Raw genomic sequence first — 27737 nt, 5'->3', positions numbered from 1 at the left:
ATGCTATCTCCAGGTAGACTGTGTCATAATGGAGTTAAACTGTAGGACACCCAACTGGTGTTACAGAGACTTGCTAGTGTGGACGCCCCCCGCCTTCCACCCCACCCTGTACACCTGGTGTCAGAAATGTTGTGAGTACGGTAGTGGTGTGAGAGTAAAGGAGAGACCCAGGAGCAAGACTGAATGTTTCTAACTCAGTAATCGTTGGAGGAAACTGGGTGAAGAGTCTACAGGGCCCCTCTGTACTATCTTTGCAACTACTTATGAATCTAAAGTTATTTCAGAATTAAAAATTGAAAAGAAGAAAAATAAACAACAGAGTTTCTAAAATAATGGTGTTTGGACAATTGATTATATATTAGGGAGAAAATAAAATTGGACCCCTATCTTACAATATATGTAAAAGTCAGTTCCTAGAGTATTAAAGACCTTAATATGAATAGAAAATTATTAGCAAAGACAATATGGAAACTGTCTTTGTGACTGCAAGACAGCAAAATATTTTTAATCCGTTCAGAAAACAAACCAAAAGGAAGAAAATTAATAAATCTGACTACATTTATATTTCAGCATTTCGATTCACATAAAGAGAATGAAAAGATAAGCTACAAACTGAGAGTAATGCAACACATAAAACCAAGTACGGTTTAATATCTAGACTATATAAATAATTTCTGTAAATCAATAAGAAATGACAATTCAATTAGCAAAATTGACAAAGAAGCAAGCAGTATTTTCACTCAGGAGAAAGCATACATAATCCATAAACATATGAAAAATTTTTCCAGTGCATTTGAAATCAGGGAAATGTAAGTTGAAACCACAATAAAATCCAATTCACAACCACCAAATGAAAAACTTAGATAACACCAAATGTTTGCTAGAATATGGAGTAACATGAACTTCCATGCATTGTTGATGTCAGTGTAAATTGTAAGAGTTGCCGAGGAAAATAGTATGGCATCACCTTAACAAGGTGAACATGCATGTCCCCTACAAGCTAGAAATTCTACTACAAGGTCTGTTTCCTAAAAAAACTCTTGCATATGGGCACCATGAGACATGTAGAAGAATGTTTATAGCATTGCTTATAATAGCAAAACATACAAAAAACCCAAAATAATAAAAATGGTTTCATGGTTTCAAGATTTATCTATGTTACTGCATAAAACTGTATTCTTTGATTTTTACTGCTCTATTGTAGGAATACTATTGTACTGGGGAAATGCCCCAACTTATTTATCTATTCTCTTCATTAAGAGCACTAAAGCCAGACTGTTTTACTGGTGAATTTTTACTAAACTTTCAAAGGAACAGATAATGCTTATCTTAACACATGTTATTCCAAAGGGGTAAAATTATCCAACTCATTTTTAAGAGGTTAATATAACACTGATAGCAAGACGTCATTTGTGAACATAGATGTGAAAGTTCTAAATAAAGTATTAAAATTTAAATCCAATAGTAAATTTAAAAATAATGTATTATAACCAGAGTATAGCTTATTCTAAGAATTTAAGGATTTTAGAAAACTAGAAACTCCATTAGTGCTTTTGGCTTCCTAACCTGTTCCCACGACTTCTTCATAGGCAAAAGCACGAAGAGAACAATCCAGGCAGTACGCCACTGCAGTTACTCTGATGCAGGCCAAATTGTATGGAGGACCAGGGAATGAACATCTGGGGTTCGTTCATACACACAAGGCTAATGATTTCAACCTACAGATAGAACATATGTGCAACTGCATGTTATCTTGACAATTAAGTTGAAGTTGACAGGAGAAACAACTGTTTTATGGATCTAGAACCCAGAAGCTTTCTTGGGTGTAAAGGCTCAAGATAATCTTTTCTTTCATGACATCAGGTCTTTTGTCTTCTGCATAAGTCCCTTGTCAGTGCCTCTCCAGATCTTCTCCCAAGGTAGAGTTAACGTCTCTAACTTTCACTTATTTCATTTGCAGGTGGTATTATCGCCTTAGAATATCCCTATTTTACAGCCATCAGGTGATGCATAGATTCAGGTAAGGATCATCAATGGATGCTAACACCACTGGGTGAAAGATTGTTGTGGGAAAAGGATATTTATACAGTTTCAAAGTATCATTCTACAGGTTACTTGATTAACTACAAAGAGGAAAAGGTACCTTGAAAATGGAATTCTGATGTGGGGAGGGTATAGCTTAAGTGGTAGGGTGCATGCTTAGCATGCATGAGGTCCTGGGTTCAATCCCCAGTACCTCCTCAAAGAATAAATAAACCTAATTACCTCACCCCACCAAATAAATAAGTAAAATATATGAATTCATTCAAAATGGAATTCTGATGGATACCACTTGAAACAAATGGTCAAACTTAACCATCACCAATAGTAAGACAAACTGACATGTGCCTCCTGATGTGATGTAATGAGAAGTATACAACACCACACATGTAGTACTTTTACCAAAAATGATTAACCTGAATCTAATTGTGGGGATAAGGGGAGTGACCAAATCTAAATCATGGGACATTCTAAAAGACAACTTCCCTGGACTCTTCCAAACAGTAGAGCCATGGAAGACCATCCCTATGTGTGTGTGCCTGTGCACATGCATGTGTGTGCACTCTTCTAGAGTAAAGATAAAGATTAAAGGACACTATAGAGGTTTGACAACCAAATGCAACATGGGATCCTTAATTGGGTCCTAGATCAAATAAGAAAAAAGTTATAAAGGAAACTTTGGTGATACTTGATGAAATTTTCTATGTTATTGTATATTAGCTATATTAATGTTAAATTTCTTGGATGTGGTAATGGTATTGCAGGTATGTAGGAGAATGTTCATGCTGTTAGAGAGCTACATGCTGAAGTCCTCAGGCATCAAGTATTGTCATGTCTGGAACTTCCAAACGGTTCAGCAAAAAGAGAAAAAAGTACACAGATGGATACTTAGATAAATAAAATGTGGCCAAATGTTAACAACTGGTGAATCTAGGTGATGGATAAACTGTTAATTCGTTATACCAGAATTGCAACTTTTCTGGGGATTACTTTTCAAAATAAAAAGTTGGGGGGAGAAAAAGTAAAAAAGAATAAAAAAAATAAAAAGCACCTACTGCAACTGGAAAAAGGTGGGGCACCAAGGGAGAAAGCCTCTGCAGTGCAGCATTTCAAGAACCAACTATATTCTTGGAACCCTCACTTTTGGGGTCGCAAAAATGCAAACATTCCATACTTAGTGCTTGTTTTTCTCCCCTCTCTTCATAAGGTCTGAGTCATCTGAATAGCTTCTCCTGAATTTACTGACTTAGTTAATTTATTTCTTCATAGTTAACCTTGGTGCCTTTTCCTCCTCCTACATGGTAAATTCCCCTTCTCAATTTTCCCCCTTTGATCAATGCTGCCCTTTCAACAAGTGGAATTCACCTTAATAAATTAAAGGAGTAAAACAATATGATCGTCTCCCTCAGTGCTAGGAAAGCATGCAATAAAATTCAGTCCCTCTTTAAAAATAAGAAAAGAAGAGAACTTCCTTGATATGAAAAAGAGCTGCTATCGCAAAACCTCCATCATACTTCATATGTCAAAGTGCAAGTATGCTTATGAACCTTCGAAGCATTTCCTTTAACACAGATAAAGAAGAGGGCCAATAAGATGGGGGATACTTCTGTCACTACTAATGCTCAAGAGGTATTAAAGGTCCTGACAAATACAGGAAGAACAGAAAAGGAAAGAGGAAGTACAAGATTGGAAAGAAAGAGATTTACTATATGATCATTTGCATTAAAATAATGATAATAAGAATAGCTAACATTTATTGAGCACTTAGTATGTGCAGGTGCTCTTCAATTAGCATTACATGTATAATGCCACTTAATCCTACTCTAATAAAACCCTAGGAGAGAGGTATAATTATGTTCCCTGTCTTACAGATGGTGACACTAAGGCACAGAGAAGGTAAGAAATTCACTCAAGATCAACTTAAGCAGTCTAACTCTACGGTTTTAAGTTTAACCACTATTCTATAAGTTTACTGTCATCAACACAGCTTGCAACAGACAAAGAGAGGTACTCAAGATCCAATACAATAAAATTAATATGTCTTTAGAGTTAGAGGAGAAGGTATAACGGTTCCCAACATTGGCTACATATTAGAACCACTCAGAGAGCCTTGAAAAATCCTGATGCCTAGGCTGCACCCAGACAAATTACATCACAATCTTGGAAGAAGGGTGGAAAGGCCTCAGTAGTTTTTAAAGAACAATTGCATTAAAATATCTTAAGAGAATTCAAGAATTCCCTCAAATTGTGATAGAAGTTTCCTTTCTTGCAACCTGAGTGAGGCTGCAAATTCTGATCAGATAAATTACAGAAGGGTGGAATTTGAACCCAGGAGAAAGATAGGGAGTAGAAGTCCCCTGTTGAGGTGGAGACTATAAAAAGGGCTCACTCTATCCACATGTGGCTCAGGGGGAGTCATCCTGGAAGCCTGCAAAGCTCAGGTCCTCCTCCCCAGTGTCAAATCTCTGACTGATAATGACCTTATTGTGCTAATAAGTGGTCTACCAGTAACCTCAACTTGTTTAAGACGTCAACCTCAGCCGTCTTAGGAAGGTAACTATATCACAATCATGAATTGTTGAGCCAGTCACCTCAGTGTGGCCCCTCTAGATGGTAACTCTATCATCGTTGTGAATGGTTGACCTAGTAATCTGAACTCCCTGGAGAGGCTAGAACTTCTTTCTCAGTGAGTAAGTGGCTTTTCAAACCTGAAAAGGCTTAGAATTAAATATAGAGATGATAAATAAATCAAACCTATCATATCAATGCTTTTGTGTTTAAAATAATTCTGTGTGTGGTACTTGAAATGTAGTTTTGTAATAATGTGGAATATTGAAGAATCTGAAAGATCAGCCTAATTTGATAGATTAGACCTATGAAATGTATGGAAATTTAATTAAGTTTATAAATACTATTGGAATACTAGCTCTACTAGATCTATATGCTCTTTATATATATATATGGGTGTGTGTGTGTGTGTGTGTGTGTGTGTGTGTAAAAAAATTTAAAGTACTTCAAAAGAATTTGCTCATTAGGGATGAAACTTGATTGAGCAGGCATATGATGGACTTGAAATGAAAAGAGAACATGTGAAATTTACAAATACAGTTTACAATGCTAAATGGAACTACATTTTATGAGTTTAAAAATGGGATTGTTTAACAGAGTTTAGGCTGTTCTGCCTGAGTTACCTGAACAATAATAAAAGATCCCCTTAAAAAAAAAAAGATCCTCTTAAATCATCATTTTTATATAAATACAATCAACTTATAAATAGAATAACATATTTGTAAATTAAACTTTTTAAGTCTTAATAAAACCAAGGTTTTGAGTTTATAGATGAAAAAACTTAATATTAATTTAAAACCCAAGATGCTATAAATAGTCTTTTGTGCTCACAAAATCTGCCCTCAGACATGAAAAAAAATCACATTGACACTATTATTATCTGCATTTGACTGATGAGGAAATGGAAGCTCAGAAAGTTTGAGAAACCAGGAATCAAATCCATGCATATCTGGCTTTAAAGCCTGTGTTTTTAACAAGTATGCATGCAGTTTCCCTGATGAACCAATCACCTGAAAAGTCAAGTGACTTCAAAATAACTAAATAAAATGTTTTGAAGTGACTTAATCAATGTCTCCTTATATGCATAATAGTCTGACTTTACAGCTAAGCAGTCAATTTCAGCTCAAGAAAAGAGAATTTACTGGCTCTTAAAACAGAATTTACTGGCTCTTATAACAGTCAGGGTTGCTACAGACTCAAACCCTGCTTCTCTCTGTCCATCTGTCTGTATTCACTCCATTCAGAGATAGACTCTATTTTCCTTCATGTAAGATGATTTGAGCTATCTCCCTGGGCTCATGTATAGCTGGAAAATGTGGCTACCTCTCTCCCAGTGCTCCCACGAAAGAACCATTGCATCTCATTGACTCTGATTAGCTGATGGGTCTATTCTGGAACTAATCACTGCGACTGAAGGAATGCGACGTTTTAACTGGCCATGCCTGGTGTCACAGGTTGACGCCTAGAACTGGAGGTGGAGTCAGATCTACCACAAATATATGGGCTGAGAGTAGGGAAGGAGCAGTTCTCTTTGAGAAGGGTGTTTGGATGACAGGCAGCCAAAACAGATGTCCACTACAGTGGGCAAACTTCTCTCTTACTTCAAGTTCTTGAGAGTACCTCACTATATCATTCACATTTACTGCTGACATATACTCTTTCTTTTGGCCAAGATTCGTGATGCAACACTCTAACTTAACTGTATATTCTTTATTCTTCCTATTACTGCATTTTGAGGGCAAGGATATCTGCCTTGCCTTTCTTCAGTGACCAGGCATAAAAGCTGTTCGGGGACTTGTCTAAGTGAAAGAAACCCAGATTACAGGAGCCTGTGTTACCTTAGAAAAGAAATAAGGAAGATGGGAAAGTGCTTTTATGGTATTGTGGGGGGGCGTAGTTATGTAGTGTAAGGAGGGTAAATCAAATTCACAAACACTTATTGATAACTTCTTTGTGTTAGGCTGATCCCTTTCGGAGACAGTGTTCTAGGGCCTTCAAAGAGCAGCCAGTCTAGAATAAGAGATAGACATTAGCTGTTGGTTACTGTGATTTGGTTTTGGCCCAGATCCAGGTTAGAGTGAGCCATCATAGACCCCTTGATAATGGGTTGAGTCCTAGAGAGGGCTGGGGTTATTATGTGTAATTTTGGTTGGGTTTAAGGTTTTTAGTTTCCATTTATTGTTATTATTATATCAGGTTCCCGATCCTCAAGGCCTAGGGGATGGGGTTAGGCAGGTCAGAAGTCTCCTAGAATAGGCCCAGGTCCTGGTTCAGGGTTCAACCCACCACTTCAGTGGGTGAATAACCTAGCTGCAAATAGACCCAGATGTTCATAAAATGATGGACATGGGGGAAAATTGGGACAAAGCAGAGACCATGCTTCCATACATCTATAGAAATGGAGCATTGTCCCAGGAACTGCATGGCTACAGACATGGAAATGGTACTTCTCAGTTCCAGGGGGAGGGTGTGTAAGGTATCTGAGCTTGAGACTCTGTGAAATAAATTTGATTGCACTTTTCACTGGCTGTTCAGAGGAAGGACATTTAACACACTGCACACATTCTGAAAACCTGACTGTGGTCATTCAGAAGCTTAGGAAGTGCAGAAACAGGAGCAGAGCTAGAGAAGGAGCCATTCAGGCTCTATGAGAAAATAGCTCATTCCTTTTCCCTCCTACCTTCCTGGAGGGAGAGGCTAGTGACAGAAGTCAGCCCACCATGGCACATCTTTCTCAGCATATGTGGGTCTGAGATAAAAATGGAGAACTTCTTGAGGGTGAAGAGGGTGCAGCCTACACTCCTGGTTAAATGCACACCCTGCTGCTGTTCTATGTGAGTCCAGGACATAAAAAGAAAACCTAAAAAGAAACCAAAAAGAAATTCTGGAGCCAGAAAGTACAATAACTGAAGTGAAAAATTCACTAGTGGGGTTCAAAGGCACATTTGAGCAGGTAGAAGAAAGAATCAGTGAACTTGAAGATAGGATAATAGAAATGATTGAGTCTGAGGAACACAAAGAAAAAAGAGTAAAGGAAAGTGAACAGAGCTTAAGTGACCTGTGGGGCAACATCAAACAGACCATCATATGCATTATGGGGGTCCCAGAATGAAAAGAGAGAGGCAGAGAGAATACTTGAAGAAACAATGGCTGAAAACTTCTTAAATTTGATGAAAAAATATGAAATATGAATATAAGCATCTAAGAAGCTCAATGAATTCCAGGTAAGATGAACTCAAAGGGACTCAGACTGAGATACAAAAGCAGCAGGACAGAAACAAATCATCATACACTGGGGCCTCAGTAAGATTTTTGGTGGATTTCTCATGAGAAACTTTGGAAGCCAGAAAGCAATGGGCCAATATGTTTGAAGTGTTCAAGGAAAAAAATTGTGAACCAGAATCCTATATTCAGCAAAATAATTCTTCAAAAGTGAGGGAGAAATTAAGACATCCTCCGATAAACGAAAGCTGAAGGAATTTGTGATCTCTAGGCTTGAACTGTAAGAAATGCTCAAGGGGGTCCTGTGACATGAAATGAAAGGACATGAGACAGTAACTTGAAGCTGTGTGGAGAAACAGAAATCTCAGTAGAAGTAAACAAATCAGTAAGTACAAAAGCTAGTATTGTTGTAACAATGGTTTGTAACTGACACGATTTAAGAGACTAATATATTTAAAGAAAAAAATTACTAGTCTAAAAGCTAGTACTGTTGTAACTTTGGTTTGTAACTCCAAATTTTGTTTTTAATAATAATTTAAGAGACCAACAAATTTAAAAGAATTATTCGTTTATGTTTGGGGGCACATAATGTATAAAGATACAATTTTGTGGCATCAGCAACCAAAAGTGGTAGGGATGGAGATGTAAAGGAGCAAAACTTTTGTATCTTATTGAAGTTAAGCTATTATTAATTCAAATTAGAATGTTATGACTTTAGGGTGTTAAATGTAGTTCTCATGGTACCCACAAAGAAAAGAGCTATGGAATAGAAACAAAAGGAGAGGAGAAAGGAATGTAAACGTTGTACTATAAAAGTCAACCAAACACAAAAGAAGACTGTAACGCAGGAACTGAGGGCCAAAAAAGCCATGAGGCGTAAAGAAAACAAATAGCAAAATGACAGAATTAAGTCCTTCCTTATCAGGAATTACTTTAAATGTAAACAGATTAAGTTCTCTAATCAAAAAAGACAGACTGGCAGAATGGATAGAAAATACATAATCCAGCTCTATGCTGTCTACAAAAGACTCACTTTAGACCCAAAGACACAAGTAGATTGAAAGTGAAAGGATGGGGAAAAAAATGCTCCATGGAAATAGTAACCAAAAGAGAGCACAGGTAGCTATCCTAGTATCCAATAAAACAGACCTTAAATCCAAAAACTCTACAGATCACTAGGGCTAGGTACTAGCAGGAGGGAAGGGTGTAAGAAAAGGCAGGCCAGAGAGTACAGAGCCTTAGATGGCAGGCTGGGTGTTCTTTCCACAGTGTGCAGTCACCAAGGCCATCCGGTGGGGAGAAGCCATAACCCCAGACCTGAGTGAGAACTGAAATGGGAAGAGTGTGGAAAAGGTGAACTTTGTTAAGGAGGTATTTCAGTTTACTCAGAGAACAATACATCTTTTTCCATAAATGTCCTGATACAAAATAACCCTAATAGGGTCTGCCTCTGAAGATATGCCTTAAAGGGTGAGACATGATTTTTGAAAGTATAAAATGAAAGGCTAGAGCTTGCCCAAGCTCCAGGACCTATTGCCCTCCCCCCCCACCAAAAAAAGAACAAACAAATGTACAGATTTTGACACAGTTGCTTTTGATCTAATTGGTTTTTAAGAGAGCCAGCATAGGTTGGCTGTATAGTAATACAATAATAATTACAGTAGTCATTGAATGAGCACTTGCTCTGACCCGGGTCTTATAAGTCTTTCCTCATTCAGTATACACAACAACCCTGAGATATAGACTCAGTTATTATCCTCATTTCATAGGTAAAGAAACTCAGTCTCAGAGAGGTCAGAGTCAATATGCAGCATTATTTAGATTAAAACTGTACTTCTCTATTTCAAATTCGTGGCCTTACCCTCTGCACTCCCTGGACCTAAGCAGTTGTGCTTGGCAGACAGCATATAGCTCGGCCCCTGGGGACGATGATCTGACAAGAAAAGAACTGCTTGATTTCTTTAGGTCTCAATTTGTTCAGCAGCAGTAATTTGGAAATGGCAACTGCCTCTTTATCAGGCAGAGTAATGGAAGATGAGACTTGTTTCCCTTCTTGGTTTCATTGCAAAGGAGGCAGCTAGGTCATGTCAGGCCATAGGTGTGGATGGAAGTAAGAGGCCACGTACAGAGTGTGGTTTATGCTGGTGGCCTAGTTGCCGTTGCCTCAGCTACACAACGGGCATAATAAGAATAGTATCTACCTCCTAGAGAGTTTGGAGGATCCAGTGTATTCACCCATGTCATAGACTTAGGACAGTGCTTGACAAATAGCACTCACTATCTAAATACTAGCCATTCCTGGTGTTAAAGATAGAAACTTGGCTACCAGGGCCCACTGTGGCCGTGAATATATGTAACCTCCAAGCAGAGAGATGGGGAGAAGCCCGCACTCACCCTGGCTTCCTCTTACTCGGCCTTTAGTTAGGAAGATTAGCTAGCTGTAATCTTGGCCAATGACGGGGATAGAGAAATAAGGTATCAGAAAATAATCATGCCTCCTAATTTTTACCATTTCTGTGATCAAGCACTACATTAAGAGTATACCAACTTGGTCTTGCCCGATCCTCACAGTTCTGTGGGGTAGGTGTTATTAACTGTGTCCCACGTCAGCCTCCACTCCCACTTCCGTAAAAAGACAAATAGAAGGTGACGGGGATTCCTGCCTGGGCAGGGTGGTGCCACACTTTTGACTCTATCAGATTCTTAAGGGTATCACTGAGAACCAGATGTCAAGGTGAGGTGTCAACAGGCTGTGGTGGGGGTGGGGGAGGCTAAGACACCCTGTAATTACATCACAATCTGCAGTAGGGTTTGTGGAAATAAACTATAAGCCCCAAAATATTTTGATTTGCCTCGTTAGATTTAAACCCTAGTGTCAATGGTATCAATGGCATTTCCTGAGAAACTCTGAGTGAAGTCTGTTGACACAAGTGTTTTGAAAGTACAAGATACCAAGAGATCAGCTACTCTCTGCATAGAAAGGAGGGAGGAGAGAGAATATCTACCTCCCAGCTTTTAAAAAGTTTAGGTTAAATTTATGCTTCATATTTATACTTAACTTCTATCTTGGAGAGCAACTGAAATTTCTGACTCCTTACTGGGAAAGGCAATGAAATTTCTATAAGAGTCAGAGGTTTTTTTTCGTAATTCTCTTCCACGGGTTGTTGTCACCTTCCAACTGTATTTTCATTCTAGAAAACTACATGTGTTGCAATGTGGGAATTGCATTGGTCCCCTCCAAGTTGTAAAGTACGTCATAGGAGGCTGGATTTGCTCACTAATCCTATAATAACTAACCTGCTGAGCATCACTGTGTATTATAATTAACCCAAACAAAATACCAAAACTGTGAAGTCTCTTCTTATATTAAAACAAAAACAAAAACAAAACCCGAAGATCTTATATGATGCATGAGGCCCTACGTGATCTAGCATCCTTCCACCTCTTCTGACCTCATCTCCCTGTCACCCTGGTCCAGCCATCCCGGCCTCCTTGCTGGTCCTCCAACACACCAGATGTGGTCCTTCCTTTATACCTTTGGACTCGCTATTCTCTTGGTTTAGAAAAGCCTTTCCCCCAGATAATGTGTATGATTTTGTCCCTCATTTTATTCAAGTTTGTTCAAATATCAGTCCCTCAGGAAGAGCTTTAAATTATCTCATCTAAAACTGACCCACCTGCCCCACCCTCACACCCGTCATCTTCTGTCCTTTGGTTTGTCTTTTTCCCCTGTAACACAAATCACTACCTGATGCTTTATTATACATTTGTTGGTTGTTGATTGCTGCTTCCCCCACCAGAATGTAAGCTCCATGAAGGCAAATCTTTGTTTTGTTTACTGTTGTATCCCTAGCTCTGGAACAATGCCTGGCGCCCAGTAGGTGAATGAAGTAAAAACGATGAAAAGATATGAGTTCTATAACAGGAAAGAGCTTGCACTGGGAACCTGTACCAGGTGGTTTAGGAGATGCCGACCATCAGAGCTAGAGATGAGTTTGAGAATGGAAGAGATCCCTGGGAATTCACAGAAACCTTGGGGGTGAGTACCAGACTTTATGAAAGGGGCTGGAAGAGGGAATATAGAGTAACTCTAACTGACACCTGCATTGCACACACATCTTATATCATCTTAATATCACAACAGATGAGGAAACTGAAGATGAGAAAGGTAAACTGACTTACCCATGGTTATTCAGCTAAGTCACGGAGCCAGAATCTGAAATCAGCTCTGACTCTAGAAACAATGCTCTTTCCAAGATACCACACAGCTTAGGAGAAGGTTTGGTAAAGAGTATTTACTCAGTAAGTGTCAGTGGAAGGAATCAATATATATGATTTATAGAGAAAGTGAAGTTAATTTGGTCTTTCTGATATCAAACAGCCTTTGGAAAGACCAGTGGCAGCCCCAGAAAAGGTAGGAGCTTGAACACAAAGTCTTAAGATTAGACAGTTAGATGAGGAGCTGTCCAGGGGACACTGAGTACATCAGCTTAGCTGGATCTTAGGGTGTTGAAGGAGGTTTTTGGGAGATAAGGTCTCCAAGGAACAGAATGTGAAAGTTCTTGACTGCTTGATGAAGGAATTTGGGCTTTACCATGAGACAGTGGGGAGCATTAAGCTGTAGAGAAATGGTCAGACACTGCTTTAGGAGGGTCATTCCGGGGTGCTGGAGACAGGGTCACCAAATGAATTGGTTGTAATAGTCCCAGTGAAAGGTTTTCTCCAAAGCAATCAATTCTCTCTGAATGCATGAGAGGTTAAGGTTAACAGCCGGGTCCTACGTGTTCACACAACAGCCACTAGTTGGCAGAAGTGTCCCAAGAAACTGGTGAGCCAGCCAGCAAGTAGGTGCTTCCTCAGCCAACTCCTTTGGGTTGTGATGGGATGTGATCACCTGGTGGAACACAAGAGTAGGTGGGAGGGCAGTCTGTGTGGAGGGAACCCCAAAGACCTATAGGGGAAGGGTTATGTGGAGGTCAAAGGACAGAAAGATCAATGCTTGGAGGATGGTTGAGGTAGTGAGGTTGGGGGTCAGTAATCAGAAACCAGGCTGCATCTGAGAGCTAGAAACTGATCATGAATGGCCTTGCATTTACAGGCTAAGAAAGCTGAGACATTTTCCTGAGGGAAATGGGGACCCAGGGAAGGTTTTAAGTAGAAGAGACATGACTAGATATGCATTTTAGAAAGATCGCCAAGATTGCGGTGTGAAGAATGAGAGGAAAGAGCCAGGAAGCAGAGAACAGTGAGGAGGTGCTGCAGTGATCTGGGGAGAGATGAGTGGTCTGAATAAGTGCCAGCAATTGCAATGGACAGAAGGGTTCAGATTTGTAGGAGACATAAGAAATAAAAATTATAGAATGAGAAAGGGGGCATTAACAGAAGAGAATGAATATTCTTACTCTGTTATTAGGAACACATTCTGAATTGTTAAGATTTTCTCCCTAAGAAACTCACTGGAAGAACTCAATCGTGGACCTTCTTTGAGTCTAATTCATTCATTCAACAATCCTGATCAGCCTGTGGTGGGAACTGGGGACAAAGGAATGACTTAGTTGCCCCCCCCACCCCCCAGTCTGGTGGAAGGAGGTTCAACTCCTGTACAGTGTGGAGAGGGCTTGGATGGAGGAAATATAGGAAGCTGTGGGGTCCAGTGGGGGAACCTGATACAGGTTTCCAGGGAGAGGAGACTTTTGAGCCCAAGATACCAGATAAAGGATCTCACAAAACTCACAGTGAGCTAAGCACTGGTAAATAAGGGGGTCTGAGAGTAGCCCCGTTCTGTATTTACCCCTTTTCGTCAGCACCGTAGACGTCACTTTATGCGTGAGCTACATTCCCCAGGAGGCCGGCGCTAAACTGTCGCCTGCTGGCTCCTGGAGCAAACGCACCCCCTAGAAGGCAGATGTCCACAGTGTCCCTGAGAGGCTCCTGGACCGCCGCCCAGAGCAGCCAGGCTGTGATTGGTGGGGGCCTGAGGCCCGCCCCTCACCAGCCAATACTGCAGTTCCGATTGGTGGAGATATCACACAGCCCCGCCCCTCCCGCGAGGTGACAAAAACTAACCTAGTGTGCGCGCGACAGCGGGGGCCCTAGAGCACTGCTGATAGAGTCTGGGGAGGATGGACAGTCGACTCGGCCCCAAATCTTCCGCGGTGGGCTGCGGTCCCCAGAGAAAAGACTCAGGGGACCGGAAGAGGTGCCTCCCGGAGCATTGTGGGCTGAGGCTGGGGCGGGCGGGGACTCCCGGCGCCTGCGCGCACCTCGCAGTTCGGGAAAGGTTGACGCCCCGCACGTTGGTGCAAACCCTGCACGGGGCGGGAACCCCGGGGTCAGTTCTCAGGCCTTTTCAGACCAGGGCCTAGAGCCCTGGGCCGGGGTGCTGCCGGGCTCTGCCCCTCTTCGGGGCCTCGGGCGCCATCTGCTTTGCATCCTTAAGCTCCGGCCTCTACCCTGCCCCTTCCGCCCAATCCCACCCTTTCCGTTTCCTTCTAGGTGGTTGGGAACAGCCGCCAGAGCGCCACACTGGACTTTAAAGAGCCTGGAGTGCACACCTGGCAGCCTGGGCCCCTAACTACTCTTTGCACTGCCCCTCCGGGGGGGTGCCCTGTAAAGCTTAAAGAGCCAACTGCTTTCGACAGCAGCTTTCTGGGTTCACGTGCAAAGGCCTCCTCCGTGGCACCTGGCTCCAGCCCTTCCTCCATTCACCACCCTGCCCCTGGGCTCAGGCAAGTAACAACCTTCCCTGAACCTCACTCCTTATCTGTGAGATGGAGGTGACTACTCAAGTTCTTTATACCTAATGATAATACTCGTAGACACTTTTAATTACCAAGTACCCGTTTTCCCTTCTCACTCTCCTTACAACCTCTCTTCATGCCAAGCAAATTTTATAGTTTTGCCTGTGTGCAGTAACAAAGGCTTCCACGGGAGGCAAATTCTCCCCAGGTGTTGTCAGCTGAGCCTCTAGGGACAGATATCCTTGGTGCTTTTATTTCATCAACTATTTTCCGAGTGCCTGCTCTGTGCCAAGCATTGTACTTAGTACTGAAGACCCAGATGAACCAAATTGGCTTTTTCCCATAAAACTGAGACTGGTGGGAGAAACAGGAACTTGTGATAAAGGTGGAAGGGTGTATAGTGTCACAGGAAAGGAACCAATGAAGTGCTCCTGGAATTTAGGGATGGGAGAAGAGCGTTAGAAATCTTTTGAGTGTGCAGTAACGTATCAACTGGATTAGAGGGGGCATTCCTAATGAAATAGATGGGAGAAGGCAGCTTGACAGCTCACTGGTTCATTTTGCTTTGGAGGAGTAGGGGGGAGGAGTGAAGTGTGGAGTAAGGATTGTGTAGTAAAATTGTTGAAAGCAGGAGTTTTCAGCATATTTGTTGTGAGACGCCAGGCACGTAACTTCTGGAGCTTGTTAAACGCAGAGATAGTACCTACCTCATACTCAAGATAATGCGTATCAAGGCCTGAGCATCAAGGTCAGCACATGACTATCATGTTTTGAATACCAGCTACCATATATAAAGGAAAATGGGAATGCCTCGAATGCCAAGATTTTTAGATTTTCTCCAGGTAATAGAGATCAAGCAGATTTTTAAGCAATAGAAGGCGATGATCAAAGGTGCCTGGAAATGACTGGATCTTGGAGCCAAAAAGTCTGAAGCCACTCTAGTAGTTGCTTCTCTCCCATTCCCAACCAAATCTCAACCCACAAGCATTTCAAAACCATGTTTCTAAAAACCAGCCATTTATATCTGCTTAGGTAAGTTACAGAGGGAGTACAGTGGTGTATTTACAAGTTGGTTTGTCCAGATATACTATAACTTAGTGTCTGTATTTAATATTGACAACCAAAAAATATATATAAATATCTTCCATCTATACACAGCAGGGCAGGAGTGTCCATGTCTTCGTGAATAGTGAGTTCTCAGCCTCCCACGGCTCTCTCATGGTGATCGTCTGGCCCTCAGTGTGAAGGAGACTAGAACCTGGCAGCCCAGTCTGGCCCTTCCCCTCTCCTCCCTGCACTCCAGTGCTCCCAACTGGTTTCAGGCAAGGGAACATTAATTTGAGCGGTTGGGTAGGAAGAGATGGGAATGGGCGAATCCTAATGGAGACTGGCACCCTAGGTGGGGAGACCCAGGCCCACAGAAGGGAGTGGTCACAGCCACCTCTTGGGATAAAAGACTCATAGTTCGCAGTTCGATTAGTGTGTGTCCTTGGTCATAGGTCCAGCCCTACAGATTAGCTTGGTGAAGAAGGCAAGTGTCTAGGCAGGGCTTGGTCCCCCACCTCAGGCACTGAGCCATTCAGGGTAAAGCCTGGGATGTGGGTAAAGGAGACTCTGGCTGATAAAAAAATAATAACAAAATCAGTAATAAAAAAAAATTATAAAACCTGTTGCTTGTCTGAATAGATCTGAGCAACAGTCTCGCTTTTGTTAAAATCCTGGAGCCATAAAAGTCCTGAATGTTCTTTTGGACTTCATTACTGGCTGAAGGAGGGAGCCTCAGGTCCGGCTCCGCTAAGATCTGTCACTTTGGAAGTCTCATCCAGCTGCCTATGCTCCGAGAGATCCTGGGGTTTCTGGGAGCAGGCTAGGCTGGTGGTGTGGGGCACCTCACACTTGGGAATCAGCCCCCAGGGGGTGAAACAGCTCCTCAGGTGTCTTGTCACTTTGGCTCGCTCCCCCCTGCCGGAAGCCAGAGGCAATCTCATCAAAGGTCCGGCCTTTTGTCTCAGGAACTTTGAAGTAGGTGAAGATGAAGAAGAGAACCAGGAGCACGGTGAAGATGATGAAGACGTAGGGACCACACAGTTGCTGAAAGACACACGGAAACACTCGGTTGGAGACTGACCCTCATCCTGGCTGTAGGACCTTGGATAAATCACTTTACCTCTGGGCCATTGATCTGAAAAAGGGAACACCCACCTACAACCCAGCTGGGTGAGTACTGGGATGGTTAAATGAGACTCTGCCTGCACGTGGCATGTAATAGGAGCAGGTTCCCGCGGCAGAGCAGAACAGGCGACAATTCAAAGCTAGGAAAGAACCCTGGAGTTGAGGTCAGGGTGCTTAACTGTATGACCTGAGCTTCAGTTTCCTCCCCAGCATGATTCTAGTGACAACAGCAGGAAGCGAATTTTGCACAGCACTCTGGGCGAGGTCCTGCACACAGGAGAGAAATGCTGAGTACAGGGGACTCTGGGGATTCTCACCTCCACATACTGGAAGCACATGCCCACAATGAAATTTGAGGTCCAGTTGGAGAAGCCAGCGACGGCAATGGCAGCTGGGCGGGGGCCCTGGCTGAAGAGTTCAGCCACAATGAACCATGGGATGGGGCCAGGGCCTACTTCAAAAAAGGCCACAAAGCCAAAGATGGCCACGATGCTCAGGTAGGACATCCAGGGCAGCTGTTCCTGTTGAGGATGAGAGAGAGAAGGAAAGTTAGAGTGAGCTGTGACAGATCCTCCGAGGAAATGAACTGCAGAGGCAGCCCAGGGCAGGGCTAAGAGCTCTGGACTGGAAGGCAAGAGGCCTGGGGCTGATCCTGGATTTGCCATGTGACTTAGGTACCCTGTGCTGGGTTTTGGTTGCATTATCTGAACAAAACATGGTGGCTGTGAGCTTGGGCCCACCCCCTGGGAACGGTCGTGTTGTATGCATGTGGGAGGTGCTAAGAAGAGGTCCCTGGGCTGGGGCGGGGAGTGGGGTTAGAAGACTTGTAAGGTGCCCAGCTCAGGGCCGGCACAGAGCAGGCTATAGGCATGTGGTTCTATATATAATCATTCTCGAGGAGGCTACAGTAGAAAAGTTGTATGGGCTTTGTTCCAGATCCCAGATTGCTGCTTATCGCCTACAGCATGCCAGATCTCTCTGCCATCACGGCACTTTCTAAGCCTTGGTTCAGCTGTGAAATGAGTGTACTGGTGCATTCCTTGCCCAGACATTGGACCAGGGAGTGTTTGTATGTGAAGTGCCTGGGACAGGGTTATCACAGAGGTTACAGTCACAGGCTCGGGGCCAGCAGACCTGAGGTTGATTCCTGGCTTCGCCCTTTATCTGCGGCATTACTAACATCGCTGGGGCTAGGTCTCCTCACGTGAGATACGGGGGAGACTGACTGAGCCACGCCTGCGAGTCCTGAGGACTTAGTGACATAAAGCATGTTTCCGCCCCTCTGTGGGGAGGAGGGCATTATTTTCTAGGGCTATTCTAAAGATGAATTAAGCCTGAGGGGAAGACTGAAAAATTTAGTATTGGGCAAAGCAACTCCTGGGGAGAGGGCCCTTGCGGTCTGGGGCTGGAGGTGCTGTGGTGAGAAAACACCAAGCAGGTAGGAGCCAGCTCAACACAGGAAATGAGTGGGATGGAAAGAGGCAGCTTAAGGAGACAGAAGGTCAGGCCTGGGGCGGGGTGGGCAGAACCAGGGAGAGTGCAGCCCCCACCTGGCCTCCAGGTGCTGCTGAGACAGGCACTGTGGGATCTGAGGCCCGAGGCCCATGTGAGCTTCCTCCCACCCTGCCACCTTGCCCCCAGGGTGCAGCAACTCACCAGCAGTGCCAGCGCGATGGTCATAAGCACCGCACAGCCGGCCATGCCAGCCAGGCCTATGAGGTGCAGGGTCCGCCGGCCGGCTCGTTCCACCACAAACAGCTGTGGGCAGAGAGAGTGTCAGTGCCACCCCCACCTGGTGCCCCTCGGAACACACTCCTTCTTTCAGGAGGGTGGCCCCAAGTGCGGGGAAGGCCACATGGCACTGCAGACACACAAGGGAAGATGAGACCGCCTCCTGCCTCGGGCTCGGCTTGGGGACTACATAGGAACAAGGGGGAACATGCTGACCCTAGAGCCTGACCGCAGTACAGGGGTGAGGGCTGCCTGGAGAGCCAGACAACTAAATATTCTGGCTGTGGCCTTGGGCCAGCCATTGCACTTCTCTGAGCATAAGTGTCATCAGTTGTTTGATATGAGTAATGAACTTGACAAGTTGCTGAAGATGAAAGGAGAGAGTACTTATGGAACACATGATGCATGCCTGGCTCGCAGTAAAGGCTGTTCTTCAGTCATTAGGCCATGTGGCCATGAGGTCCTGAAGCACACCCCTCCACCCCCGGGCTCCCCTAAGCCCAGGAGCTAGACCCAGGCTGTGACAGGCAGTGGGTAATGATGCAGACTCACCGACACGACAGTGAAGGCTGTGTTGACAATGCCGGAACCGATGGTGGCATACACAGGCTGTTGGACCCCCGCCTTCTCGAAGATGCTTGTGGAGTAATAGAAAACCTAGGGGGCACAGAAGTCATGGGGGCTCAGCCGGGTGCTGTGGCCCTTCCCCGCCTCTGTCCTGGCGGGTGTAGGATGCACGGTGAATGAAAACGAAGGGGACACTGTACCGACCCCTACCGGGTTTTGGTTCTAAACGGGAGCTGCTCCTCTGGCAGGGGCTCGTTCGTTGTTTAAGTGTGGGATCTGTTCACAGCACGCACTTGACTGCAGGGTTTGGCGGGGGGCACAGGAAAGGGTGGGTGAGGGGCACTCACAGCGTTGATGCCGGACAGCTGCTGGGACAGCTGCAGCACCACGGCGATGAGGATGGGCTGGCGGTAGGCGGGCGAGCGGAACAGCTCCAGGATGGTGACCTTCTTCTCCCGCATCATCTGCCGGCTCTCCTCCTTCATCTCCTGCAGGTCGCGGGTCACGTCCGCCGTCCCGCGCAGCTTCTTCAGCACTGAGGGGGCGGGAGGGAAGGCGGGGGAGGCTCAGAGCGGGAAGGGGGCAGGGGCCGGGGGCGGGGAGGGGCGGAGCCCGCCGTACCGCTCTTGGCCCGGTTCTCCTCGTTGCGGTTGATGAGCAGGAAGCGGGGGCTCTCGGGGCAGAAGGGGAGCAGGACACACTGCAGCAGGGCTGGGATGAAGATGACGCTCAGCAGCAGGGGCCACAGCTCCTCATTGCCCATGATGGAGTCCAGGCCGAACACCTAGGGAGGCCGGGCAGAGCAGCACCTGAGCCTGGGGCCCACTCCCAGCTCACTCTGCTCAGGGACTTTCGCCTGCTTTGTTTCAGCTGCTGCTTCAGAGAAAAGGCTCCTGTTCTGAGCCGGCCACTAATGTGAGGCTGAACTTCTCTAAACCTGTTTCCTAGTGTGACAAGGGGGAAGTAGGAACTGCCTCAGGGCATGAGGGCGAGGACAGACGGCTGGGCCGCTAACGTGTCCGGCATGGGGGCTGCTACTCTGCCAAAGGACGATTTACGGATGGGGCAGGGAAAGCCTTTGGAGAGAGGGGGATGCATATATCTGTACCTAGCGTATGTCCTAGGAGGCTGTCCTCTGCAGGGCTGGAAGGCTGGGTGAGAGGTAGAATCTGGACGCACACCCGAGATGCACTGAAGCTATGGTTGGGGGCTGTGCTGGGCGAGCAGGCCCATCCTGGCTTACCTGGGCGATGAGGATGCCGACGACGATGCCCAGCTGGTGCAGGGTGCCCAGGGCCCCTCGAAGGGCCGTGGGGGACACCTCCCCCACGTACATGGGCACAAAGCCGGTGGTCAGGCCACAGTACACACCGATGATAAAGCGACCCAGGATCAGCATCTCAAAGGACTTGCCCAGTTTTGAGAAGCCCATGAGCACCGCGGACACGAAGGCCAGCAGGTTCATCATCAGCATGGAATTCCGCCTGGGTAGGGGATGGGCATCACAGGTCAGACAGGTCAGACCCAGGGGCTGAGTCATGAGTACATACCCTAAAACAGCCAGGGAAGGACCCCACCACCACCTCCCACTCCTGCCCAGGACCCCTTCTGCTCACCGGCCAAATCGGTTCACAAAAAGGCCCACAGAGAAGGAGCCAATCATGCCCCCCACGGAGAAGATGGCCACAGAGAGGGACCAGAGCGTGGTCAGCGTGGAGGGTGAGATGCGCTCCCCATAGCGGTGGATCCATGTCTGGTTGTAGAACTCCTCAATCACCTGCAGGCAGAGAAGCAGCCTGGTGGGCGAGGCCAGGACCTGGCCGTCCTTTTTCCTTGCTCCCCGCTCAGAGAGGGCCACGGGATGCCAGAGGGAGCACGGTGCCAGGCCCGGCTCCAGACTTACTGGGTGTTCTTGAGCCAGGTCACGCCCCTTTTGTGGGCCTCAGTTTCCTCCAGTGAGAAACACGGGTCTGGGCGCTACCTCCAAGGGAGAGCGGCACCAGCTTCCATACCTCCCCCAGGCCTGGTTTCCAGTGCCCTGTGGTTTCAGGTGCTCAAGGCGACTTGGTGGGGATGGTGACGAGTGACTGCTGGTGGAACGTCAGGCACAGCAGAGAAAGGCTCAGAGAGAAAATGCTTCTTCCTACGTGCCCCCTTTTTCCTTGAGGTGCCTAAGGCCCCAGCTCCTGCCACGTGGGTGCTCTCCCCACCTCCCTGCTGGGGAGGAAATCCAGCTGGACAGGAGGCCTGGGAGGAAGGGAAGGGCAGGCTCACTGACTTTGCACTTAGGGCCTGGTGTGAGCAACTTGCATGCAAGATGGGCTCGCGAGACCCACGCCGCTGCTTTCCATCCGGCAGGCCCAGCTCCTTGTGGCTGGCCTGAAGGGACCCATGACCTCGTCCCCTCTCCCAGGTGCCCAGCTGGAAGGTACGGGGAAAGCTGCAGACAAGGAAGCAGTTCCAGGAACTGGAGACACCTGTCCCAGAACAGGCCTGCCTGCTCGCCCTGCCCCCACCAAGGAGAGGGCCTGGCCAGCCCAGGAATGTGGCAGGCGGAGAGCACTGGTTCTGTCTGAACACGCTCACCCTCCTCTCAGGCAATGCAGATACACGCCCAGTGCCAATGGGACCGGCCAGACCCAGCCAGCCACATGCATAGTTGGGAACTGGCCCAACATACCCAGAAACAGCTTCCCGTGTACACACACCATTACACACACATACTCATGCTCACATAATCTGAATATTCCAGGCTTCAGCCAGTCACAAACCTGCATGCCCCTCCTCCCCTCACCACCTGCAGCTCAAACTCAATTCCATGTGATCCCAACCCATCGGCACCCCTCCCCACTGTGAGTTCATGGGCACATGGCAGTATGCGGTCTCTCATACAGTGCAGTCTCCTTCGGTACCACTCTCCACCTGCCACCCCTCCCAACCCCAGGCGCCTACTAGAAAAGGAGGCTGTGGGTAAAGGGTGAATGGAACCAAGGCCCACAGTCTCAGGAATGCCCACTGAGATGCTGGTCCATGGTTGCAGTGGGTCCTTGGCCTCTAACCATCCTCTTCCTGCCCTGCTGCCATGTGTCCTAGGTCTGGAGACACCTGATAGAGATGGAGCTCCAGGGAGTTGGGATAGATTGACATGGTAGGGTGGGGGGAGTTGGTGAGAGGCAGCCCTAGTGATCTACTTGTCTGTCCCAGGGAAACCGGACAGTGCAGGGGTTGGGAACCTGGATGCAGCCACGTTCAGATCCCAGCTCTACCACTTATCTCCAGTGAGACGGAGGACAAATGATTTCATCTCAAATGACTACATTAGCAATGCCTACGTCACACTGCTGCAGGGAATTAATGAAACATACTTGCAGTGCTTGCTCGGTCGCTGGCACCACCACTGGGCTGAGACCCACCATGTTCTGGAACTGACCAAAGCATCTAACAGAGCCTTCATCCCACAATCCAAAATTAAGGCTCCTGCCAGGTATCAGTTTCACCTCCTCCCCTCCCACCGTCCTCCCATTGTCCTACCACCCTTTCCCCACCTGCCATGGTTACTCCTCCCTCCCGGAGGGCTCACCCTGCACTGAGACTTTTTAAGATGCAGCTCAAAGGGTCCCAGGAGTCTGCCCTTCCTAAGGTCAGGGATCCCAGTGGATTCACACCAGGGCCTGTCCCAGAGCTGGTGCAGGGACACCTAGTGAGTGGATGGAGCAGTCATTGGAGAAAGGGCCCTAGGCTCCTGGAAGCCCTCACTTCTGCTGGGGGCAGAGAAGGCAGATTTCAACAAAACAAATACAAAGTGCTTGTGTTCCTCAAGGGACAAAACCAACCCCAGAGGAGGATTGGTTCAGAACAGTAATGCTCCGCTTATCAGGCTCTGCAGAGAGCAAGCTGTCCTGGATAAGGGAACTGCCCAGATAAATGACCCTCACCCCTCAGTGGGCCCATCATTTGGGTGGAAATCTTTCTCCCTCCTGGCCCTCTCACGTGCTACCCTGAGCAACCAGACCTACCGGCAGGGCTCTAGGGCACTGATGTCCTTGGGGCTCTCTGAAGGAACAAGGAGAGGTGTTGACCCCAGACGGTGTTTAATTTTTGCATCCTGTAGTTCTCAGGGTCTCCCCCTGCCCCCTGTGGTTCAGATGCCTCTATGACATCTTTTTAAAATATGCCAAGAAGTCAGCTAATGGAACTTGTTTGAATTGTGTGCAAAGAAAGAGTTAACAAGTGCATGCTTCTGGCCTAAATGAGTTTAATGGTGTGAGGACCCCTACATGGGGAGAAGTTCTGGGTCAACTCTTCCACCCAGTGGCTGCCCTTAACATCATCCCAGCAGTGGCTGGGTGCCCTTTAGTCTTCCCTTAACAGGATCCCGCAGACCGAGTCTCCATAGCGAGGTTCCTGGCAGCCTCTTGAGCCCCTGCTCATATGTGAGGCGAGACATCTCGCATGCCTCTTCTGAATGCTTGCACCTCATGCTCTCGTCACAAACCTGGGAGATGCCCTTGATCCTGCCACCGCCCCCCATCCAGTCACTCTCCAGGGCCTGTCCACTCTCCCTCTAAATTTGTCCTCCTCTCTGCTCATGCGTGCAGCGCCTGCCCCAGGTCTCACCTGGATCCTGCTCCCGACTCCTCCCATCCCCTGAAGCCAGATTCCGCTTCCCACAATTACTCCTTGACTTGGCAGTCGAGCCCTGCACGTCAAGTGGACCAGGCTCAGCTGCCCGTTTGTCTCTGTTCCCTTTCCATTCCCAACACCTCCACCTGCCGAGGCTCTGTGTGAGTGCTTGCATGCTAGGGACAAAGGGAGGGCTCTGGTCAGCCTTGGGATCAGGCTGTCAGGAGTTGAACGGCTATGAGAGCTCTCCAATCAGCCCCTCATTGAACCAGGGGGCAGAGGCCCCCTCGGCGACACTGTAGGGGCCAGCAGGGAGAAGCAGGAGGACATCTCTGGGAAGCTGCGATCCCGTGGACTGAACAGTTTCCAGTAAAAAGCTATGCCTCGTTCCAGCAGTTCTTCTTGGGGTTGGGGGCAGGCAGGTTGTGTCATGTCTGACACGCCCCTCCCATCCCTGCCCGGGCCACTATGCATGAAGGACATGTCTGCCTGTCTAGAGTGGAAGTTCTGACTTCCTCTGGGTTGACACAGTGTCTGTAGTGAGGCTCTGGGCATAGCCCACTGCCTGGCACATGGAATAAGCTGTTCCTCGTGTCACTGTTGTTCTCTCAAGGAGAGAAGCTGCCTCCTTCAGAGGAGCATTAGGGTCAGAGTTTGCCATTTTTAAATTGCCGAAAAACAAAGTATTACTCTAAGAAATTCATAATACAATAAAGAACCTGCAGGAATGAGGGGCTTGCCTCGGGGGTAGAGCTCTATCTCAGGTTTTGCTGGCTGCCCTGGACAGAGGGACCCAGGAGGTCTGCAGAGCCCCAGGCACAGACCTCAGCTCAGGGGAAAGAAGAGCTTTCTAGGCTTCAGAAGATGAAATTATCCATATTACAGGTAGTGAGTCCCCCATCAGCAGGGAGCATTCAAGTCAAAGTCTGGAGCAGGGATTGGTATAAACATTTTATGTAAAAGGCCAGATACAAAATATTAGGGTCTGCTGACCACATTTGCCCTCTGTTGCTTATTTTTCTTTTTTCCCCCACAACTTTTTAAAAATGTGAAAAACCATTCTTAGCTCATAAACCATACAAAAACAGGCTGCTGGCTGGGTTTGGTCCCCTTGCCAACCCATGATCTAGAATTCAAGACTACTGCCAAGAGAAAGGGTTTATGTTTTGGAACTTCTGGCTGGTCTCGCCATCCTTCCCTGGAGACATTGCTCTACTCCAGGAGGCCTGGCCTTCTAGATCATCCTGAGAAGGACACAGAGCCCTCTCTCAACCCTCTCTTCTCTGTCCTAGATGTATTGTGGGGATGAAGGAGTTCAACAGCCACCCAAGCTTTGAGCACCAGTCAGGACGACAAAAGGGCCAGCTTGTCTCTCATACTGGCTTTGATCCCTATCCCGTGTTCCCTACCTACCCCTCCCCGAGCTGGGGCTGGCCGTGCTCCTCAGCCCAGACCTTCTGCCTCCATGGCAATTCTTAGCCACACCACAGCGTCAGCTGGGAGGAGTTCAGAGCCAGATACTACAGGTGAGGCTGGACAGATAGCTCCTGGGCCCTGCAGGGCCTCTCCTTGGGGCTTGGGGAAGAGGCCCAGGCAGCCAGATGGAGCTAAAGCTGGGCCCCAGCCCCCTAGCAGAGGACTGGACCACCCAGGCTGCTTCTCTGGAAGAGCCCTGATACGGCTTCTCCCCAAACCCAGGCCAGACCTTCGCTCTGGCCCTTCACTGGTCTCCAGCTTCCTCAGTCTCCCCTGCTCAATACCTTTCTTGGCTCCCAACCGCCCTCATTGAAGTGGCTCCTCCCATCCACACATGGGGATGCCCCCCTGCTCCCTGGGCACCCCACACCTCTGCACCTTCACTTTGCTGTGTCTTTGCCTTCTGCCAGATGAGCTACTGGTCATCTTCCAGAGAATGGACAATCACTGCTCTGGTGAGCCTTCCTGATAGCCACCCTCCTTTAATGCAACAGTTCTCAAACAGGGGCAGTTTGGCCCCCAAGAGGGCATCTGGCTATTTCTGGAGACATTTCTGGTTGTCACACTGGTGGGACAGAGGCCACGGATGCTGCTAAACAATGCATGGGACAGCCCCTGTAATACCAAAGAGCTATCTGGCCCCAAACGTCCACCATGTTGACAAAAACCCCTGCTGTATGGGCCAGGTACCTTCTCCCTCCCTGTCTCTGTTCATCCATGTTTCCATCACAGCCTCTAGACTAAATCCCAACATGGGGATGGTTTGATTGATCTGTGTCGCTGGGCCCCAGCACAGGGCTGGAGGCAGAAAGCATTGTCATTGATTGATAAACAAGCTATGAATCTGAGGGGTTTAAGAGATGATGGAGCTGTGACAGGGTGTCATGGTGTAAGAGGTTGTGCAACTGTGTGTGGGAAACTGAGATGTCTGTGCGTGACTGAGCTTGACTCAGCTTGAAGTCACAGCAGGAGGGAGCAGCTGGGTAGCAGTTGTTGGCGTGTGAAAGGGTATTTCAGTGCCTGTAAGGGTAACTGCCCTTCCGTCTCCAGTGATCAAGGACACAGACTAGAGCCAGACTCCCTGGATTTATATCCCAGCTCTGCCACTTACTACCGGTGTGTCCTTGGTTTAATTGCTTAACATCTCTGTGCCCCAGTTTCTTATAAAATGGTGGTAACAGTGTCTACCTAACAGGTTATTATAAGGAACAACTGAATGACTATTTCTAATGCATATGGAATGATGCCTGGCACATGTAGTAGGTGAGAGTCTGTGTGAGCAGAGATGGGTGAAGGGTCCCAGAACTCTGGATCTAGGCAGAGGTAAGGAGGGGCTGCGTGGAGCCTGGGCTGGGAAGACAGTCTTGCCTCCAGTACTTTTGCTCATCAAGCAGGTCATTCTGGGCAGAGCCCGCCTGGTATCCAGACCAAGTTCCTCCCTTGGCAAACAAGGAACGTTGGGCCAACGGACCATCAGGTCCCTTCCAGCCCAAACAGTCCGGTTTCTTAGGCGGCCTCGTTCTCAGACTTGCCTGACACTGTCCTTCGGCCAGGAACTCATGGCTCCTAAATGGCCTTTAGTCATCTCTGTTGGCAGCTCAACCATTTGGGGAGGGGAGAGGCGGCTCCCTCCACCCAGAATGGGGGTCAGGGTGCCCTTTCTCATCTATTTGCTCTCTCTGTGGCTGGGCTCCCCTCCTCCCCTGGAGAGACAGGAAGCCTGGCAGAGATGTCGTCATCAGGTGTGAGGCCTGGCATCCACCTGTGGCTCAGCCTTTCACTGTCCAGGTGGCCTCACCCAGCCTGGGTTCCTCTTTATGAGAGGAAGATAACTTCCGCTCTACCCACCTTGCCGGGCTGCTGTAAGGAGATAATTTATGGGGCGGTGCTTTGTAAACATTTAAGATAATGTTATGATTAACTAACCACTTCTAGGAGGAAGCCCTTTCGGGCCTGTTTTATGGAGGAGACGTAGCTTCTGCTAATTAACAGCAGTACTGGCATCCTTACCACTAGTGGGGCAAGGTTTCCTCGGAGAGCGGGCCAACCCAGCCAGCCCAGTCCAGTTTCCCAAGAGAAGTGCTTTTAAACAGACAAGGGCTGTTGGCCTGGTTGGTGCGGCCATCAGTGGAACACTTCATGCCATCGCATCTCTGCACAAGCCGTTCCCATTGCCTGGGATACCTGCCCTCCTTCCCTCTGGGGCCGACTTGCCCTCCAAGGTCAAAGCACAGCTGCCAACTCCTTCTTGAAGCCCTTCCTGTCTCTCCCATCAGCCCCACCCCAGCATTAGTCATTCCTTTCTCTTTGCTCCCGTTGCACCTAGAAACCCTCCATTCATAACTCTCCGGCTTTTCCCAAGGGGTCTCCAGGGTCCTCTCCCACCACTGTCCACACAGCTGAGTCTTTAGAGGGCAGGGACAGGGTCCAGCTCCAACCCTGTGCCAGGCAGCTCCCTGAGCGCCCGGATGTGCCTGCTGTGTTCACAGCTCTAGCCCCCCGCCTTCGTCAAGGACAGTACCTGGCACAGTCCATGTTTTGTGAAGGAAAAACGCAGAACCGAATCACTGTGCCACCCCAGGACAATGGCTTTGGTGC

General features: G+C 47.4%; 1 protein-coding gene and 1 long non-coding RNA gene across 2 annotated transcripts in view; one reads left to right on the top strand and one right to left on the bottom strand.

Moving 5' to 3' along the window:
- The first annotated feature begins 83 nt into the window (after positions 1-83).
- On the top strand, positions 84-15584 carry LOC140700685 (uncharacterized). The gene is made up of 5 exons (XR_012079211.1): positions 84-131; positions 1961-2020; positions 3912-3936; positions 11684-11869; positions 14326-15584. It is a non-coding gene; the product is annotated as an uncharacterized lncRNA (long non-coding RNA).
- Positions 15571-27737, bottom strand: part of SLC2A1 (solute carrier family 2 member 1) — a 27298-nt gene continuing 15131 nt past the window's right edge. The window contains exons 3-10 of the mRNA XM_072974628.1: positions 20657-20817; positions 20284-20524; positions 19662-19824; positions 19388-19575; positions 19026-19130; positions 18399-18500; positions 17060-17263; positions 15571-16661 (exon numbers count right to left, since the gene is read on the bottom strand). Coding sequence (XP_072830729.1) covers positions 16461-16661; positions 17060-17263; positions 18399-18500; positions 19026-19130; positions 19388-19575; positions 19662-19824; positions 20284-20524; positions 20657-20817 — 1365 coding nt within the window. The 3' untranslated portion in view covers positions 15571-16460. The remainder of the gene's footprint in view (positions 16662-17059; positions 17264-18398; positions 18501-19025; positions 19131-19387; positions 19576-19661; positions 19825-20283; positions 20525-20656; positions 20818-27737) is intronic.

Source organism: Vicugna pacos, chromosome 13 (genome assembly GCF_048564905.1).
Source record: "Vicugna pacos chromosome 13, VicPac4, whole genome shotgun sequence".
Taxonomy (NCBI): Eukaryota; Metazoa; Chordata; class Mammalia; order Artiodactyla; family Camelidae; genus Vicugna; species Vicugna pacos.
Note: the sequence above shows the minus strand (reverse complement) of the source record. Positions and strands in the feature narration are given on the sequence as shown.